The sequence below is a fragment of the Neopsephotus bourkii genome, unplaced genomic scaffold (genome assembly GCF_033783945.1).
Source record: "Neopsephotus bourkii isolate Nb327-2 ecotype Australia unplaced genomic scaffold, CSIRO-AGI_Nbou_v1 NB_1250, whole genome shotgun sequence".
Classification (NCBI taxonomy): Eukaryota; Metazoa; Chordata; class Aves; order Psittaciformes; family Psittacidae; genus Neopsephotus; species Neopsephotus bourkii.
Genome location: NW_026901735.1, coordinates 2,169,566 through 2,186,291, shown reverse-complemented (window position 1 = coordinate 2,186,291; position 16,726 = coordinate 2,169,566). Strand labels below are relative to the sequence as shown.

At 45.8% G+C, this 16,726-nt stretch overlaps 2 protein-coding genes across 5 annotated transcripts in view; one reads left to right on the top strand and one right to left on the bottom strand.

Moving 5' to 3' along the window:
• PAK5 (p21 (RAC1) activated kinase 5) overlaps window positions 1–16,726 on the bottom strand; it is a 174,462-nt gene that overhangs the window by 120,720 nt on the left and 37,016 nt on the right. The gene's annotated exons all lie outside the window — the stretch shown is intronic.
• LOC133218420 (uncharacterized) lies at window positions 871–14,186 on the top strand. 3 transcript variants are annotated; one of them, XM_061364811.1, is made up of 3 exons: window positions 871–1,311; window positions 11,733–11,852; window positions 13,219–14,186. In XM_061364811.1, exons 1-3 carry the CDS (start codon window positions 915–917, stop codon window positions 13,317–13,319), a joined length of 618 nt encoding a protein of 205 aa, XP_061220795.1. In that variant the 5' UTR covers window positions 871–914; the 3' UTR covers window positions 13,320–14,186. The 3 variants fall into 3 exon arrangements, with proteins under 3 accessions (XP_061220795.1, XP_061220797.1, XP_061220796.1); XM_061364813.1 differs by lacking the exons at window positions 11,733–11,852; window positions 13,219–14,186 and adding exons at window positions 2,326–2,403; window positions 2,494–2,822; XM_061364812.1 differs by lacking the exons at window positions 11,733–11,852; window positions 13,219–14,186 and adding exons at window positions 2,326–2,406; window positions 2,494–2,822.

Genomic DNA, 16,726 nt, shown 5'->3' with positions numbered 1-16,726 from the left:
GCTGATGTGAGAGCTTCCTCCTGACCCACCACCACTGGAGCTGACCTGAGTAAATGCTCCAACATTTACCTTTGCCAGTGTTGGTCTTACACCTGCCAGGCTCTTCCCAGCTCTGCAAAGGCTGCAGCTGTAGCACAGAGCGCTGCTGTGCTCCACGTGCAGAGAGCACTGCTGCAGTCAGGGATGGATGCACTGCTCTGCCTGCCACCCTGAGAAACAGCAAGAGCCTCCCTACAATCCCTGTCCTCAGTCAGAAACCCTCTCTCCAGCTCATTTCTGCCACCTCTGATGTGACTGAACTGGAGCGATGCAGTCCAAGCAGGCAGCACACTGCCCCTGGCATGGCACGTTTTACACCAGAACAAGAGCTGGCTGCATGGGGCAGCGTTCCCAGTTCTGTGCCTGCTTGGGTCCTTTCCCAGCCTTACTCAAACTGCCTGCTTTGTGGCAGTACTGAGAGTGGTAAACTTAAGAGCTGTAGCATGCCAAGGCAGATACAGGGTTATTTCTACTCCTTGGCTTCCCAATGCCATGCACACACCGCTTTACGAAATCCATGAAAAAATGGCTGCTTCAAAATAAACTATATCCATCACTGGCCCTAAAGATGACACACGATGAAATGCCCTTACCAAACAGATCCTCACATTTCAGCCCAGGAGAGCATCCAAGTGCACAGCAAAGCCAAGACAAACACAGCACTGCTCTCTCTCTCCTGGAAAGGAACGTGGTTTGAAAATCCCCACTGTTGGCCTATCCCAGAAAGTGATTCATCCTCCCCACGGGATCTGGACTTGCCTCCGCATGTTTCGCAACGCTGCCTGGCTTTATAACAGCCTGGTTGCATGTGGTGGCTCCTCACTGGTTTCTCCGCTCACCTTTGAGTGAGGAGGCAGCAGCTCATCCTCCTCACGATGATTTTCCTCCTGCAGCATCTCTTCTTGCTGGCCACAGACTTACTGCTCGCCACGACCCTTTCCTGCCTCTTCTATGGCTTCGTATGCATTTCTGTTGCAACTTTGGCCTGCTTCATTATCCTCTTCTCCTTTGGCATTGTGGAGAGGAATACTGATGTGAAAGGGAGAGCAATCGTCATTCTCGTGTCCAACAGCTCCATTGGGAGGATGTTTGCAAGGAACCTGAATAAAGCAGGTTTCAGGGTGTCTGCTGCACACTGGCCTCCTCGAGAGAAGGGGACAGCTATGGAAGAAGAGTGCTCCTCAAGCATTGAGGTAGCCCAGCTCCACATGACTGAAGATGAGTATCAGAAGACAATGAAAACCTTCATAGAAAGCCACTTATCCCTGAAAGGTAATTTTTAGGGCAAACTTGTGGATTTTGCCTACGGTAGATATCAAAATGCACGAGACTGTGAGGTGGTTGTAGTTCATCAGCAAATGCTTTAGAAAACGGGTTATAACACTCTAAGTGCATTGCTATTCTTAGTGCCAAACAAAAAAAATGTTGCTTTTTCCAGGGGAAAGAGCCTGCTCTGGTGACTGTGCAAGGCCCCAATAGACCCCAGTCCCTGAAGGAAGGCAAGACAGGTCAAGGAATGAGGGGGAGAAGGTCCCACCAAGGCACCTGGGGAGAAAACAGACATGAACAAGGGGGAGTGGACACTTGGACAGTGACCTGAGAGGAAAGAATGTGTCTGATTTTAACTTCTTCTGGATTAAAATACCTGAGCTCCCTCTTGTCTTCTTGCCTGCTGTGGGATTCCTAAGAGCAGTCAGGTTGGAGCTTTGGCTGGCAGGTTGGGATAGGGTCCCTGGACCACACTGTGGGGCCATGGGACTGTACACAGCCTGCAGCTCACCTGGACAGAATGAGGCAAGTGATGTCTTAAAGTGGATGGCTGCAAGCACTGCTTCTAGGGAGTCTCTCCAGTGCTGTGAGATGAGGGGTGCCAACGGGCAGGCTGGTTTACACCCCAGCTGAATTAGCTCTGCTGTGCAGAAGTCTCTGTCCTTACAGCGTATTTGGAGTGACAGAAGACTCAGCCTCAGCTGTCTGGGCTGTAACCTCACTGCCTGCAGGGCAGCAGGAACGCTCTCCTCCACTGTGAACCTACCTAAGGCATGTCTCAGCAGCAAAGCTCTCTCACTGCTTCACCACGCTGCCACCTTCCTTCTCCAGCTTCTCTGTCCCTCTCCTCCTTGTTCTTCTCTCTGTGGTTTCACTGAGCCTCCCTTTGAGGTCTCCCCAGGCAAGCTTCTGATTGCTCGCACTGAGCTGAGATCTGAGAGCATCCACATCTCACCGCAACAGATAAGCCCCTTGGCATTGCTGCCCAGCGCTGAAGGTTTGTCTCTGTGCTCCCAGGATCTGCAGAGGAAGGACATTTTGGAAGTCACAGCATGCACCTTGAAGCCTCCCCTACTGCAGACATCCTTCAGAGGAGTGGTAGGGAACCCCAGCCAATACCTGCTGCTAGCTGCAGCTATTCAGGACCCCATGGCACAGGTTATCTCACATTGCTTTTCTCCTCAGAAGCATCCAAAAGACCAGAAGTACCTGTGGTCAGCTCCTGTGAGACTCTGCATGGCCCACGATACAGCCCCTCCATTCACTAGCAGCCCAGAGGCTCCAGGAACGGGTGCCCTGCACACTGACAGAGGGGTGCAGATCAAACGCTCCATTGCCTCCATCAGCATTTAGGCTGATTCGCACTAGTACAGTTACTCTGGTAAAGACAAGACCTAAAAGTTCACAAAGCTCTGAGCCAGCATATTCCTGCTCCAGAAATGAACAACGCAGACTTTCTTAACCAGCAGTGCTCTGTGGGAGCTGGTGATTTCCATGGGCCTTTGCTGTTGTAATTAAATGAGGATCTACCCCAGTGATATCTGCCTTTTTTTCCTTTTGAATACCTCTGCTATTTAAGGGTTTTTAACAGAATCATACAAGGGTTTGGGTTGGAAGGGACCTTAAAGCTCATCCAGTTCCAACCCCCTGCCATGGGCAGGGACACCTTCCACTAGAGCAGGTTGCTCCAAGCCCCGTCCAGCTTGGCCTGACAGGGTACTCCACTGTAGGATCCATGAGGTTTTACATTTAGGATCTCCTGCATAGTATTCAAATCACAGATGGGGATATTGAAATGCATTTCCCAAGTGCTGACCCAATTGCATGGCAGATCAAAGCACTGTGTGTGGGTAGGGGGGAGAAAAAGAAACCTCACAGTTTTCTTGCATTTCTCTGTTAACAGTTTCGTGTTAGTGCTGGTATTTATTCTGCAGGATTTCCTGTACTGCTTTTGGCAGGGGTGAGCACGATCACCTGCCACCAGCTGATTGATAATAGAATGATTTAAATAGATTGATAATAGAATGATTTAAACCAAATCAATAGACCACACTGGTAGGTTCCCCACATGCAACATGCAGTTTGGTCAGCAGGTTCTGGACAAGGAGAGAAGAGAGTTTGTGCTGTAGGAGCCTACACAGCACAGCGTATAGGAACCAGACATTATACAACTTTCTCCATTTAGAATCTCTCTTACGCACTTTATCCATATACAATTTTTTGTTTCCAAAGAAAGCAATTTTTGTGCTGGTTTTTTATGAAGATTTTTAATAACTTGCCCCCATAGCAAATTTTTACCATTATATCTTTGTTACTATAAGAAAAAAAGACTTGTTTGATATAAACACGGCTTTGAAATACATCCTAAATGCCTTTCAAAGTAACAGAGAGGAGTCAGAACTCCCTAGTCATGGCTCCCTCTAGAATTAAAAAACTGATGACAACTAAAGTCATTAATTTTTTATTCTAGTAGAGGCCCAGAGGCCCAAATTTTCAGGTAGGCCAATGCCTTTGTTTTGTGCTGGCAGTACAAATTAATAAGGTGCTATTATGTTTAAAGAGATTGTAATGCAAAGATACAGAGAAATGCAAGTCAGCCACCTTCCAAAGTCATAATATGCTTAACTTAGTTCATAAAAGTCTTGTGTTCCCCAGCTTTTAACTTGTGGTGTGTTCAGGTGTTTAAATGTTTGCTGTAACCAGGAGGTCAAAAAGACAGGAGGAAAAAGAGGACTCTTAATTGCTCACCTTGAGCTTGTATTATCAAACCCTGCAAGAGCTCTTGGCTCCGTGTCCGAGTGCTGCTTGAGAAACTGCTGTGTTGCTCTTTGGGCACCTTGCCTGGAAATGCTGGCAACTGCTTCAGGAGTTTCAGGATTGACTGCAGGGAGGGTGGGGCAGGACAAGGAGACAGAAAAACGTGGAGATGGGCAAGACCCAACAGACAGCAGCACCCTGACCTGACTCGGGCAGGGTTCAGCGTGCTGGGCTGACTGACTGCTGCAGGCTCTGCTGCCACAGTACCATGGGGTTCACCTCATCACAGACACAGGGCTAAGTGAAATCAGTGTTTACTGCACTGTGCCCAAAGACTGGCTGTCTCTGGCTTTGCCAAGAGCTGCAAGTCCCAACAAGCTGTCAAGTGACCCTGCCAGCCTGCACAGAGTTCAGTTTCCTGAACTAAACTGCCAGGACAAGACAGGATGGAGAAAGGGGATGTTTCACATCTAGCCTCAGCCTTTCTCGTGATTTAGACATTATTTAAACCGTGTTTCTTCTTTAGCTGCACTCAAAACACTTCCAGTGTCTTCAGAGATCCTGTCTTCTCCTTTTGGTGTCTTTAATGTCCCTCAGGTCCTTCTGCACAGCAGGCTGAGCTCTGTCAAACTTCACGTGTGTAGATCACCAGTGAAGGGCACAGAGCAATAACAGTGGCAGAGCACTTGGAGGACCTGCCACCCTTTCCTTCCCTCACTCCAGGGACCAAAGTTGGTTTCCCACTTCCTTGGCACTTTTCTCTCCCACTCCTCATAGTATTCATCACTCATCCCAGTTGTTTCCACCTACTTTATCTTTCCTTGTTTTTCTTCCATTCCTCTGTAATGCCTCATGTTTCTGCAGGGGAGATGACACACTGGTGTGAGCAATGCCTCTGGCTCCACAGCACAGCCTCTCGCTGCTCATGCAGATGAAGTTGCTCACAAGAGTCCTGCTGATCTTCATAGGGTCAGGTTTTCATTTCTTGTACCTGAAACTCAGCTAAGACATGGCCACTGCTGCATTCTTTGGTACATTTAACAGCTTCCCTCTGTCCCTATCTGCTACATAGGAAGGGCAAAACCTCTTCCACAAGCAGGGAAATAACTGATGCAAGTTAATAACATTAATTCATAAATTAGGTCCCGTATTTGGAAGACTCTTTCTCACCCTGCACTTCACCTCGGTGCTCCAAAGCAATGGGAAGTGCTTGTTTCTGAATGTTGTTCTCCAAAGGCCCCTGCAGGCATCTAGACCAGTGGGAGGCAACAGGCTGTCATCCTCAGCCATCTGTTCTCATACCCACAGTGCTGCAGCCAGACTGGCTCACTTCTGAAGTTAGTCCAAGCAAGATCACCTGGATCATCTGATCTATTTAAATAGGCAGGTTTAGTTAATCCAGGTGATCACTGTCTTCTATACATCACAGGACACTCATGCATGCTCTTCACTGAAGAGAGCTGTGAGGGCAGCCACACCAGCAGTGCAAGTAGAGCTAATCCTGGGCAGGGAGAGGTGTCCAGAGCTGCATCTCTTTGCTCAGGGCTGGGTACTGAGGTGCTGGCAGAACTACACAGAGCATTGAAGAATCAAGGCTTCTTCTGAGCAGCCCCATGGCTTCTTGGACAGCTTCCACCTCTTGTAAAGGTCCAGCTGGTTTGGCAGTTGTGTTCTGCCTTTGGTAGCAGTGGGAGATGCTCTCCTGGTACTGGCACTTGCCTTGCGCCTCTCCTTCAGCATCCACTTTAGTCAGTCACACAGTTTAATCCATGGAGGCTCTCTTGTGACAGAGATACAGAAAGCCAGATCCTTGTGGTGGGCCTGAACAGAAGACAGAGATACTTGAACTGCTCCCTTGTGTGGTGGGCACGCTGCAGAAATTCTTTTGTCAATGCAGTTGATCAAATGGGTTTATTAGAAAGTAGCCTTTCCTCATTATCTTTTCCATGCTACATTTTCCTTAAGATGAGAGGCTAGGCCCTTCATCTTTCCTAAACCTCACCATAGAGGGCAAGTTCATCTTTCATTGGCCAAAGTATAGCTTACTGCATGAGCAAGGAAGAGTCACAACAACCTGCCATTCCCGCTCACTTCAGAGATGGATTGGACAGACGGGATAATCACTGACTGCAGTGAACTACAAGGGAGTAGGAATTATGAATGAACAGAGGACATGAAATCATATACTCATGCAATTTTAAGCAGTGCTGCATTATTTAACTTCACCCAGCTACAACAACTGTAGACCACCTTGGATAAATCAGGCCATTCTCCAGGCTGCAAATGACCATGCTTGGAGTTGTGCATCAAATGATGAATCTCTGTACCTATGCTTTTATGCCTCTAATATGGGTTACCCAGAAGTCTTAGATGAACTGGCTTGGAGCTATATTGCCTTTCTGTCTCCTGGGGATTTATCAAAACTAGAGAAGCACTTTGATACAGCAGCCATCGGGGCTATGAAACAGCCCAGATCCTGTTCTGAAACTATAGGTTGGGAGGAGTCATTGATTTTAGGATAGTGGGAAATGCCCATTCAAAGCTTCTTTTGTTTTAAGCTAAGAACCTGTGAATCATCTGCAGTGGATGTGCTTTTTTTCTGTCTCCACAAGCAGCTATGTGTCAACAGGGCCGGACATTTGATGGGAGGGCAGTTTTCACTTCCCTGAAGTGCTTTTGCAAGTCTCTTATTTCATCAGACAATGTCTCCGCCAGGAGCCAAGCACCCTGGATGTACACACAAACCCACACGATCCAAGAGTTACACAATCCAGGAAGGCTGCAGCAACACTTCTCCCTTGCTCATTGCCAGTTCCAAACCTCCATCCCCCACATCACACTGCTGCTTCACTGGACCGAGTGGGAAGGCTGTGCGCAGGAAGGGGCTGTCACCTCCGATGTGTGCAGAGCCCTCAGGACTCTGGGTGTTAATCCTGGCAGGATCAGTCCTGTCAGCTGTATTTTATAGGCCAGAGAGCTTAATGATTTCCAAAGAACAAGCCCAGCAGGCAGCTGTGTGGGAACACCCGGGCACGGAAAGCAGGAGCTGGGCTGTGAACAGTGAGTCTGGGTTGTGGTAGAATCCAGCAGGTACCCAGAGCCCTGATGTGCACATCAGCACTTTCATACAATCATAGAATCAACCAGGTTGAAAAGTCAAGTCCATCAAGTCCAACCATTCCCCAGCACTGCCAAGGCCACCACTAACCCATGGCACTGAGGGCCTCGTCTCCACAGGTTTGAGCACTTCCAGGGATGGTGATTCCACCACTGCCCTGTTCCAATGCCTGAGCACCCTTCTGGTGAAGGTATTGTTCCTATTATCCAGTCTAAACCTCCCCTGGCACAGCCTGACCTGACCATTACCTCTTGTTTGTTACTGGCTGAAGGATTTCTGTTTGCACACCAATATTTTTAAGCAGCAACTAAAATGCATATTGGTCTGCCATGTGTGAAGAAGTGGGTTATTTTATTTGCATGCATTCAGGACATGTTGTCATGCTCACTGCTAATACCAGCCATGCATTTAATACTATGGAAAGAGGAGGTGAAAGAGCCATATGCTGCTGTGACCTTCTTCAGCTTTCTTCCAAACCTTATGTTTGCAGATAACATGGACAGAAATAGATCATTTCTCTAAAGGAAACCAAAGCAAGCCCAGGTAGTTGGATGCTCATGTTACACTGCATATATACTCTTATACTCCTAAATTCTGCCAGAAGCCTTCTCTAGCATCCTCAAGCAATATTCCTCACACTGCCCCTGCTTAGCTCATATGAATTTTACTCCCATGCTCTAAATTTATCTTACAACAAACCCCAGACAAGTTCCATTTCCAAGCTTCATCCATCATTAAACCACACAAGACTGAAGGGTATTTTTAGCGATCACCAGAAAGACAGAGATACTTGTGACATGTTCCTGAAACAAATGATCAACACATTTCCATGCAATTGCAGTGGCAGGATTAGATGCAAGGTAACAGAAAAGCAAAACTCTGGGAAACTCTTTATTTACCACTTGTGCATGATGCAAAACTGATTTCTAGCTCTGTGAGCACTGGAAATATTCACAGATGTTGCTTAACCTTGATGCTAATTTAACCATGTCCCAAACAAGAGCTTAACTCTGTACCAGTTTAGAAAGGTTGTGTGTCTTTAACCAGAGTGGGACAGCTTCCATCAGACAAATGTTATTCAGTATTTGTTACTGAACTCCCGAGTCTTCATTACTTCAAATCTACTCTCTTGACATTTCCCGTCCAACTGACAAACTCTTTTCCCAACACTTGTGCTGCCAACTCCCAGGTTAACACAGAGCAGTGACTGTGGCATTTCCAGTAGGAAGAAGTGGGCAAGAACAAACTCTACAGAGCTCTCCTTGCAGGACACTGGGCTTGGCCTGGCCTGTGGTCAGCTCAGCCCAGGGAGCTTTGCTTTAGAATCATAGAATCATAGAATAGTTAGGGTTGGAAAGGACCTTAAGATCATCAAGTTTCAACCCCCCTGCCATGGGCAGGGACACCTCGCTCTAAACCATGTCACCCAAGGCCTCGTCCAACCTGGCCTTGAACACTGCCAGGGATGGAGCGTTCACAACCTCCTTGGACAACCCATTCCAGTGCCTCACCACCCTAACAGGAAAGAATTTCCTCTTTATATCCACTCTAAACTTCCCCTGTTTAAGTTTTAACTCATTACCCCTTGTCCTATCACTACAGCTCCCTGGGGAGGCTCCAGGAGGAAATGCCTGTCAGGTACAGCCTATGGTGGTAAATCCTCTTAAAAAGCCCAGCACAGAGCCCAATTCCACCCCATGTAGGTTGAATTAGGAATATTGTCTTACATGCACCAGTTTAGAGCAGGCAACAGTCTGCCACCAGAGGATTAAAAATCAACCTGGCTTGCAGGTCTATGGATTATAAACACACATGCTGAAAACCTCTTAGAATTGATGCCCTATTATAGTCAAATGATTTGTTATGGAGATATTGTCCAAAACCCAGAGCCTTCCTTTTGTTCTTGGGTGTTTTCCCCTGCTTTCTGGAAGTACATTTATTATTCTTATGGTTTGGTCAAATAGTTTGAAACCTATAAGATATCTGATACAAAATTATCCTGCCAAACAGCCATGCCAGGTAGCATTGATTTCTAACCCCAGACTAAATGGAGTTAACTTTAAAACAACAGACTGGTAAAGAAGAAACAGTTATTTTCAATAATGAATAGTTGTAGTAATTCCTTCTGTAAAGACATTGCCATCAAAGAACCATTCCCAGTGGTTAAAACAGACACTTATGTCTGTATGTTTACCTGGCACTACCCTTAACTGCTTTCCCCATTCCCCAGAGGCTTTTCCCTATAGGTCTCAATGTAGTTAAGTTCCATTCTGCCTTGTCCCAAAGGTGCAATCACAACATAAAGACCTCAAGTTCATTTAAACCTTACAGCTGTTCCAAACCCAGAAAGTTATGATTTTTCCAGCTCCTGAAAACCCATTTTGTATTTGAACATCCTTTCACTGTAAAAGCCCAAGTGCCTGTCACCCATTAGAGCCTTGCTTTCCCCACTCCCATCATTAAATTAACTGAGATGTCATCAATATAAAACTAAAAATCCATTCAGGTTTCTTGCCTTCCACTCCTTCCCTCTCACCACCTTTGTGGTTTCATATTTACATGTATTAAAAATGCATTTTCTCTCTTTTCTTGCTCCCCAAGACTCGTGCAGCACCAGGAAAGCTTTTAGTCCTCATCAGAGATTCAGATTTCCATCCTGCTTTCAGTTTATGGAGACCACGTTTTCCAATGAGTAAACACACTGATGGAAAATTCCTGATCAGTTCCCATAACCATACAAACCATAAAGAGAGGGACTGTGCCCTTCTTATCCATCCATCCATCCATCCACACAAGAACAGCAGACTTCAGTGTTGTTTGGATAAGGTCCAGAAAATAAAAATACAGGCAGAAACAGGGGAATAAATTACAGCCTTTAACAATAAAAGTCTATAATCCATCAGAAACAGCATCCCCAAATGTTTGGATGCTGGAAAGAGTGGTGGCAAGAGGAATGCTGCTGTCATCCATTTGCTCTTTGCATCTTTCTTTAGGCCTCTCTAGCAGATTTGTTATTCATGCCACCAGCTCCAGAGCACAGGTCATGTCTATGTGTCAGTCATGTGGATTCACACTGTCTGATGCAAAACAGGGTGATGCACTGGCTCTGCAACCTGAACACAGGAGCAGGTGGATGAGGACCTTAACTCTTAACAGTGTTTTCTGAGAAGCAGAGAGGACTGGAGACACGGCAAGTCTCATTGCTGCCTCCCTGAGGGACATGCCACAGACCATAGTTACAATACATGTGGTACTGCACTTTAATAATCATATCTGACAAGTGAGATGTATGATCAATATCTGATATATGAGAACAACACAGGGAGTTAAACCATGTGACAGACTGTTGCGTCCAGGATTGATGTGAATCAGGGCTTCAGTCCAAGTCTCCTTTCTCAGGGCCAGCATTACAGGTATGGACAGATAACAGGAGCCAACCACCACCCACCATGTCTTTTGTTACAGCTTTCAGCAAACATGGCATAGACACAGACAGTTCTTGGCCAGAAGAATTCACCCAGAGCTCTCCTTGGGATCTTGCAACAACACTAAGGAAATACTTTCCTTCAAACCTTACTCCACTCTCTTTCCTTAAAGCAAAGCAGGGCACTTCTTTCCTTACACAGGAAGTCACCATTCCCTCAACCAGCAGCCATCCTTTCCCCTCTCCTTCACATCCACTGCCTGGAGACAACTTCCAGCAGCCACCAGGTTTAAAGGAAATCTGGCCCTTTGGGTCAACACTGCATTTTATGGGTCAGAACCCTCTTTTGAAGTTAAGTAAGCAAACAGATAAAAATCCCCTCTCAAAGATTATCCACTGCACCACAGACACACAGGCCCCAGTTCTGATTCATTTGCCCTACTGAGTAGGAAACTTAAACCCAGATTTGCCCCTGTATGACATTTGGATGCAATGGCTTACCATTACAAAGGTAATAAGGGAGCAAGTGCCTTAAAGAGAACAAGTCCCAGTGAGTGATGGTTTCTAACAAATGCCATTTGATTTTTCCTCAAATGTATTTCTTGGAAAAGACTTGACTTGCTTCGCTTCTAAGAAAAGTAATGTGCCAATGTTTGCCTGATGATAAAATTGATCTGACCTTCTGCAAATAACCTGACATCACGGCGTGTAGCTGAGCCTTTTGAAGTGCATTAGGTTGTTCAGACAACAGGGCTTTCTCCTGTTTATTCTGTGCAGCCTCTTCATATAAATGATGGAAACACTTCCAAAGCTTTCCTAAAAATAACTTCAAGCAACTGATAAAAAGAATAAGGATTTGAAATTCCAATGGAACATGTAATAACAAATTTCAATGGATGTGGGAAGGAATAACTGTCTTTGGAGAGCATTATTTTCACACTCTAAGTCTTGCAAACTATGGCCTCCCTCCTTCCCAGTGTGAATGGTGGTTATAGAGTTTATTATATTCAGGTTTTTAATCAGAAATAGTTGCAAGGGGCAATATTTCATCTGGAGAAACATAACGATGTAGCTCAAGACTGAGCTGAATGAGTTAATGTAGCTGATACCCTGTTAATTTGGCAGGCATGTATGGGCTGATGAAGAAGCCGTCCATCCTGATATGGGAAGAAATGGAACCAGACACACACAGCTTATCTGAGAGAAAAACCTCCTCTAAATGGAAGAAGGTTTTCAAGGCTCCAGGTAGGAACCACTTACTGCAGTCAAGTACAATTGAACATACTGCATCTCTCTAATGAAGGGGGGGAAATCTCATTTCTCTAGATGAGGAGGAAAATGTCTTTAAAATGTTGTAGCCATTAAGGTTTTTTCCCTTAACATGGTTTTCAAAACCAAAGTCCTTGTTTGTGGCCACTCCTCACCAGGGTTGGTCACTGACAGCTTAAAACGTGTTAAAGGTAAGGCTGGGCTTATAACTAAGATTACCTGGGTAGGACAGAGCTAACATGCCCAGCATCAGCTCTGCAAAGCCCCCACTGTCCCAGGGACCACCTGAGCTCCCTCCTTTGCATAGAAAAGAAATAAACCCCCACAGGTCCCATCACCAAAACACAATTCAGCAGCTGGCAGCACTGGGCCTTTATCAGACGGCAGAAGTTCTCCTCCTGGTTAGTTCTTCACGCAGAAGATACTCCTGCCCCAGTGTTCACTGGAAGAGGTTTGTTACCAGCGCTAGCTGTTTATAGGAAGGCAGACTTAGAAATAGCCTGCTAATTAAAGCATGAGTTTATTTATATGTCACATTCATTGAGAGTTATTTATTTGCTCTATAAATGTTTGCATTACAGATTATATTATTTAGTTTAGTTGCATGCCAAGTCTCCTCTGCAAGACTTGTCACCATTTGAAGGTATTCTTCAGGCTTGCAAGAGCCTCAACACTGAAGGCAGACTCTGGCTGTAGATTCCCAGGAAAGCACTTTGCTTTCTTAGCAAAGATGAAGAGAGGAATGGCAATAAAAGCTGTAAGAGGACGCAGCTAAACTGTCCTTCATGACATAGCAGAAAAAGTAGGCATCTTGCCCTCCTTTCCCAAGTGATGCTCATTAGTTGTGGAGTATATCACAGAAACAGATGGGGTAAATAACCAAGAAGTCTGTCACCCAAATCCCTGAATCACCACCTCTACCATGACCCTCTTCAAGCCCCTGCTCTCAATTCCAGCCAGCACTGGGGGGCCAGTGCTTGTGGCCACCCTGCTGCTGGCTGCCGTTACTTAATGCTCATTTGAGGGATGCAGTGCTCTCTTGCACAGCGTGGAGGGAGCTCAGCTTGTGAGCAGCCTCTTCCCCACCCAAACCTTCCTCCTGTCCCCAGGGCAAAGGGCACTGATAGGAGTGGGACCAGGGAGCAGTTCCTCTGGGTTGTTTCCTCTGGGAATCCAAAGACCATGTAGCTTTTATGTATTTTCATACATTTTTAAATCTATATATAAAATATATCATTATATAATTATATTATTGAAGATGCTTTCATTAATTTATTGGACACAATAACGTTCTTTTGCTGTGGTGGGAGCAGCTGAAACAGCAGCACTTTTCTCTTTGCAGCCTTCTGTGTCACAGTCCTCTCTTGCCTAGTGAACTGTGCCTTGACTTTCCTGAAGAGAAGCCTGCAGCTCCTTGTGCCTCTGCTGGAGCCCAAAAACTGAGAGGTGAGCAAACACGCTCACAGCTCAGTTACATGCACCTCAGAACTAAGCAGCACCCACTGTAATGGCAGCTTTTACCTCTGCTGGGACCAGGAAGGATGACCCACCCATCAGGAAGAGGGCTGGGAAAGCATCATTGGAACAGGCTCCTGTCCCCTCCAGCATTCTGACACCTGAAGGATGCTGCCTTCCTGCACCAATCCAGCCCCACAGAGTCCAGCCTGGGGCACAGCCACACGCAATCAGCTGCCTGAGGGGCAAAGTCAAACCAGATTTGGCTTGTGTTGCCTTAACTGGTAAATGCTGTCCTATACTATCTGAAACAGCTGTAAAACCACAGCTGTCAACACTGGTGCACATTCACATATGTAGAATCTCACATATATCAAGTGATGTGACCCAAATGTGCATTAAATAACTAACAATTACAGACACAAAACCTTTTTCAGGGGCTGTCATTGGTGGGTGTTTACCCAGAGCTCAGTTTTGCCCTGCAAGCACTGACACCAAAATCACTGGGAGAGCAAAGAGACAACAGACTCTCTCAGCGGGAGGACATGGGAGGTGCTTCAGAGCCTGCTGCTACACAAGCAGATCCTCTGCTGAGCTCTGCAGCCAGACCTGCAGCAGATGTAGATCAGTCACAAAAGCAAGACCAGCCAGCTCCATCTCCAAGACTGAGGCAGAGCATTAGCTGCGCTCCAGCATCTCACTGAGGTTTAAGAGGTACAGTAGTTGCTTTTAAAGGGCAAACCCAAATATACCCTGTAGCTTCTTCATTGCTGGATCATTTCTCCTCCATTCCTGTGGTCTCACTGCTGCAGGCTGTGATGGCTTTGGAATTACATTTGCTCCAGCACACAGCTAGGAGAAACATCCCCAAGCATCTCTGCTTGAACCAAAGCACCCAGAGCCTGCTATGATTCACTGATCCAGGGTTTAGGACAGGAAAAAAATCCCCTAAAAGACAGCAAATGAGATGGATCTCCAGGCATCCCCACTCGTTGGTCTAATTTCTTCATGCTAAAGGGGAGGAGGTCCCTGGTTCTCCATCTAACACTGCCTTCAGTTGTTCATATCTCAGTAGTATCTTTGCACTGACCTAAGTGTTGGATGAGGGCCATCAAGCATGGTTTAGATGCCATGTTGAACATACAGGTGGGTATCTGAAAGGGGCCTACAAGGATGCTGGAGAGGGACTCTTCATCAGGAACTGTAGTTGTAGGACAAGGGGTAATGGGTTAAAATTGAAACAGGGGAAGTTCAGGTTAGATACAAGGAAGAAGTTCTCTACCGTGAGGGTGGTGAGGCGCTGGAACAGGGTGCCTGAAGAAGTGATAAATGCCCCATCCCTGGCAGTGTTCAAGGCCAGGTCAGACAGGGCTTGCAGCAACATGGTCTAGCATGAGGCATCCCTGCCCATGGCAGAGGGTTGGAACTGGATGAGCTTCAGGTGTTTTCCAACCTTGACCATTTATGAAATAATCTGTTCCTCCCTCTGCAATGTGTGTGGCAGTGGCTGCAGCGATACAGGGCAGGTGTGATGAGGGAAGGGATGCAGTAAAAGGGCAGCATGAATGAAGTCAGTTGAAATGAATGAACAGCACTGAAGAGCTAAACCTCTCCTGATGCTTTTCAGCCAAGAAGGAAACCCATGGAGCACTACATGGTAATGCTGTCATGCCACAATGAAGAAATGCTATGGGAACGAGCATCACTGGGATCAGAAGTGACAAAGTCCAGGCAGGGGAGGATTATGGGTGGTGACTTCAACTGCAAGACAAGAAACTGGGTGAAGACAAAAAGCACCTCCTGAACCATGAGACAGGTCTCTGATTCCTTTGCAAGACTAATATGTGAGAAAAGAACACTGAGACTGAAATACTGGGATATACACAGAGAAAAAAAACAAACATCGGAGGTGAAAGGAAACAGAGGAAGAACTCTGCTGGGGAGAAATATGCAAGGTCTTGGTTTTCATTATCTAAAGGCACAACTCAGAACTGCCTGACTGATGATAAGAGATGTCACCCACCCAGGGAGCTGGATCTACAGAGGAAAAGGAAAGCTTTCAAAACAGCTTCTGTAAGACATTAAACCAGCTTAGTATCAAGCCAGAGTGAAAACAAACATTTTAATTCCAGCATATCAAAGCACTGGCAGAGAACATCCTAATGCAGAAACTTCCCAAATGAAAAGCTTGGGGTTTTAGTCTTTACACATTTGGCAAATAAGCTGTTCTATGAATAAAGCCAAACCCGTATGTTCTGCAGAATGTCCTAGAAAAGGTTTCCTTTAGCCAGAACCCCATTTTGAGCCAGTCATCAACTCCCTCCATGCATAATCCCATTCTGTGCACATACCCTTCTGCAGTTTGAGTTGATAACCATTATTTTCTCCTCCGAACCACTGCAGGGGACGTGTGTGTGGGCTGCTACATGACTACTGCTATTCCCCCAAAGTCACCTTCACTCAAAGGAGAACATCTGCTTGTATACACAGCAGTGTTCATGGCATGAAACAAGAGGCATTATGTGAGCAAAGCTCCTGGAGACTTCCGTGGAAGTTTTGCTTGCCCAAGGATTTGGGAATGGCCTACATTTGTTTATAAAGCCTTCCTGTCCCTTGGGATACAGAGAACTACTGCATAGAAGCAAAAAATTATGACTGTGAGGCAATACTACCATGAGATAAATGATAATAGAACTGCACTTGAAAGTGTGTTTAATACATATTAGCTATTGCAAACTAACACTGAAGTTCTAGGCTGCTGAAGCTGAGTAAGGGACCTGAATGCCCTCTTGCTTTTAATTTGACTGGGAATGAGGGATTTGAATTCCTGAAGTAGTCTTGAACATTTCATTATTGATGCATAACAAAAAGAATTGAAGTAACTTGCTTTTAAAGGCTACAAACCTGGGTAAAAGGTTTCGCCAACATCTTTCGGGACACATCCCCCCAACCATACTGCATTAAAATTAGAGATTTTAAGAAATCCCTGAAAACATTCCAAGTTTTGATGAACTTTGTCCAAAAAAAACGATTCAAACAAATGCTTTCCAATAGATCACTTTGAGCCATTTAACATAAGTCTGTAAGTCTATTTAAAGAAAACAAACTTTACCACCAAACTCTCTATCCTACAACTCAGAGCAGAACTAACCGATCATCCAAGTCCTGTTCTTTCTCCCCATCCCCAACTGTAATACTTCCATCTCTTAACCCTTTTTAAGCAAGCACAGACTTTGGATTTCAAACACAACAGTTTTGCCTGGCAATGGAGAAGCAGAGGGAAGCTGGTTACATGAACGCATCCTTTCACCATTTGAAAACATGTTAGTAACAAATCTAGGAGCCAAAGCTATTCTTTCCTGGATGCCTGGATGCCTCCTCTGGGCTAAATACTC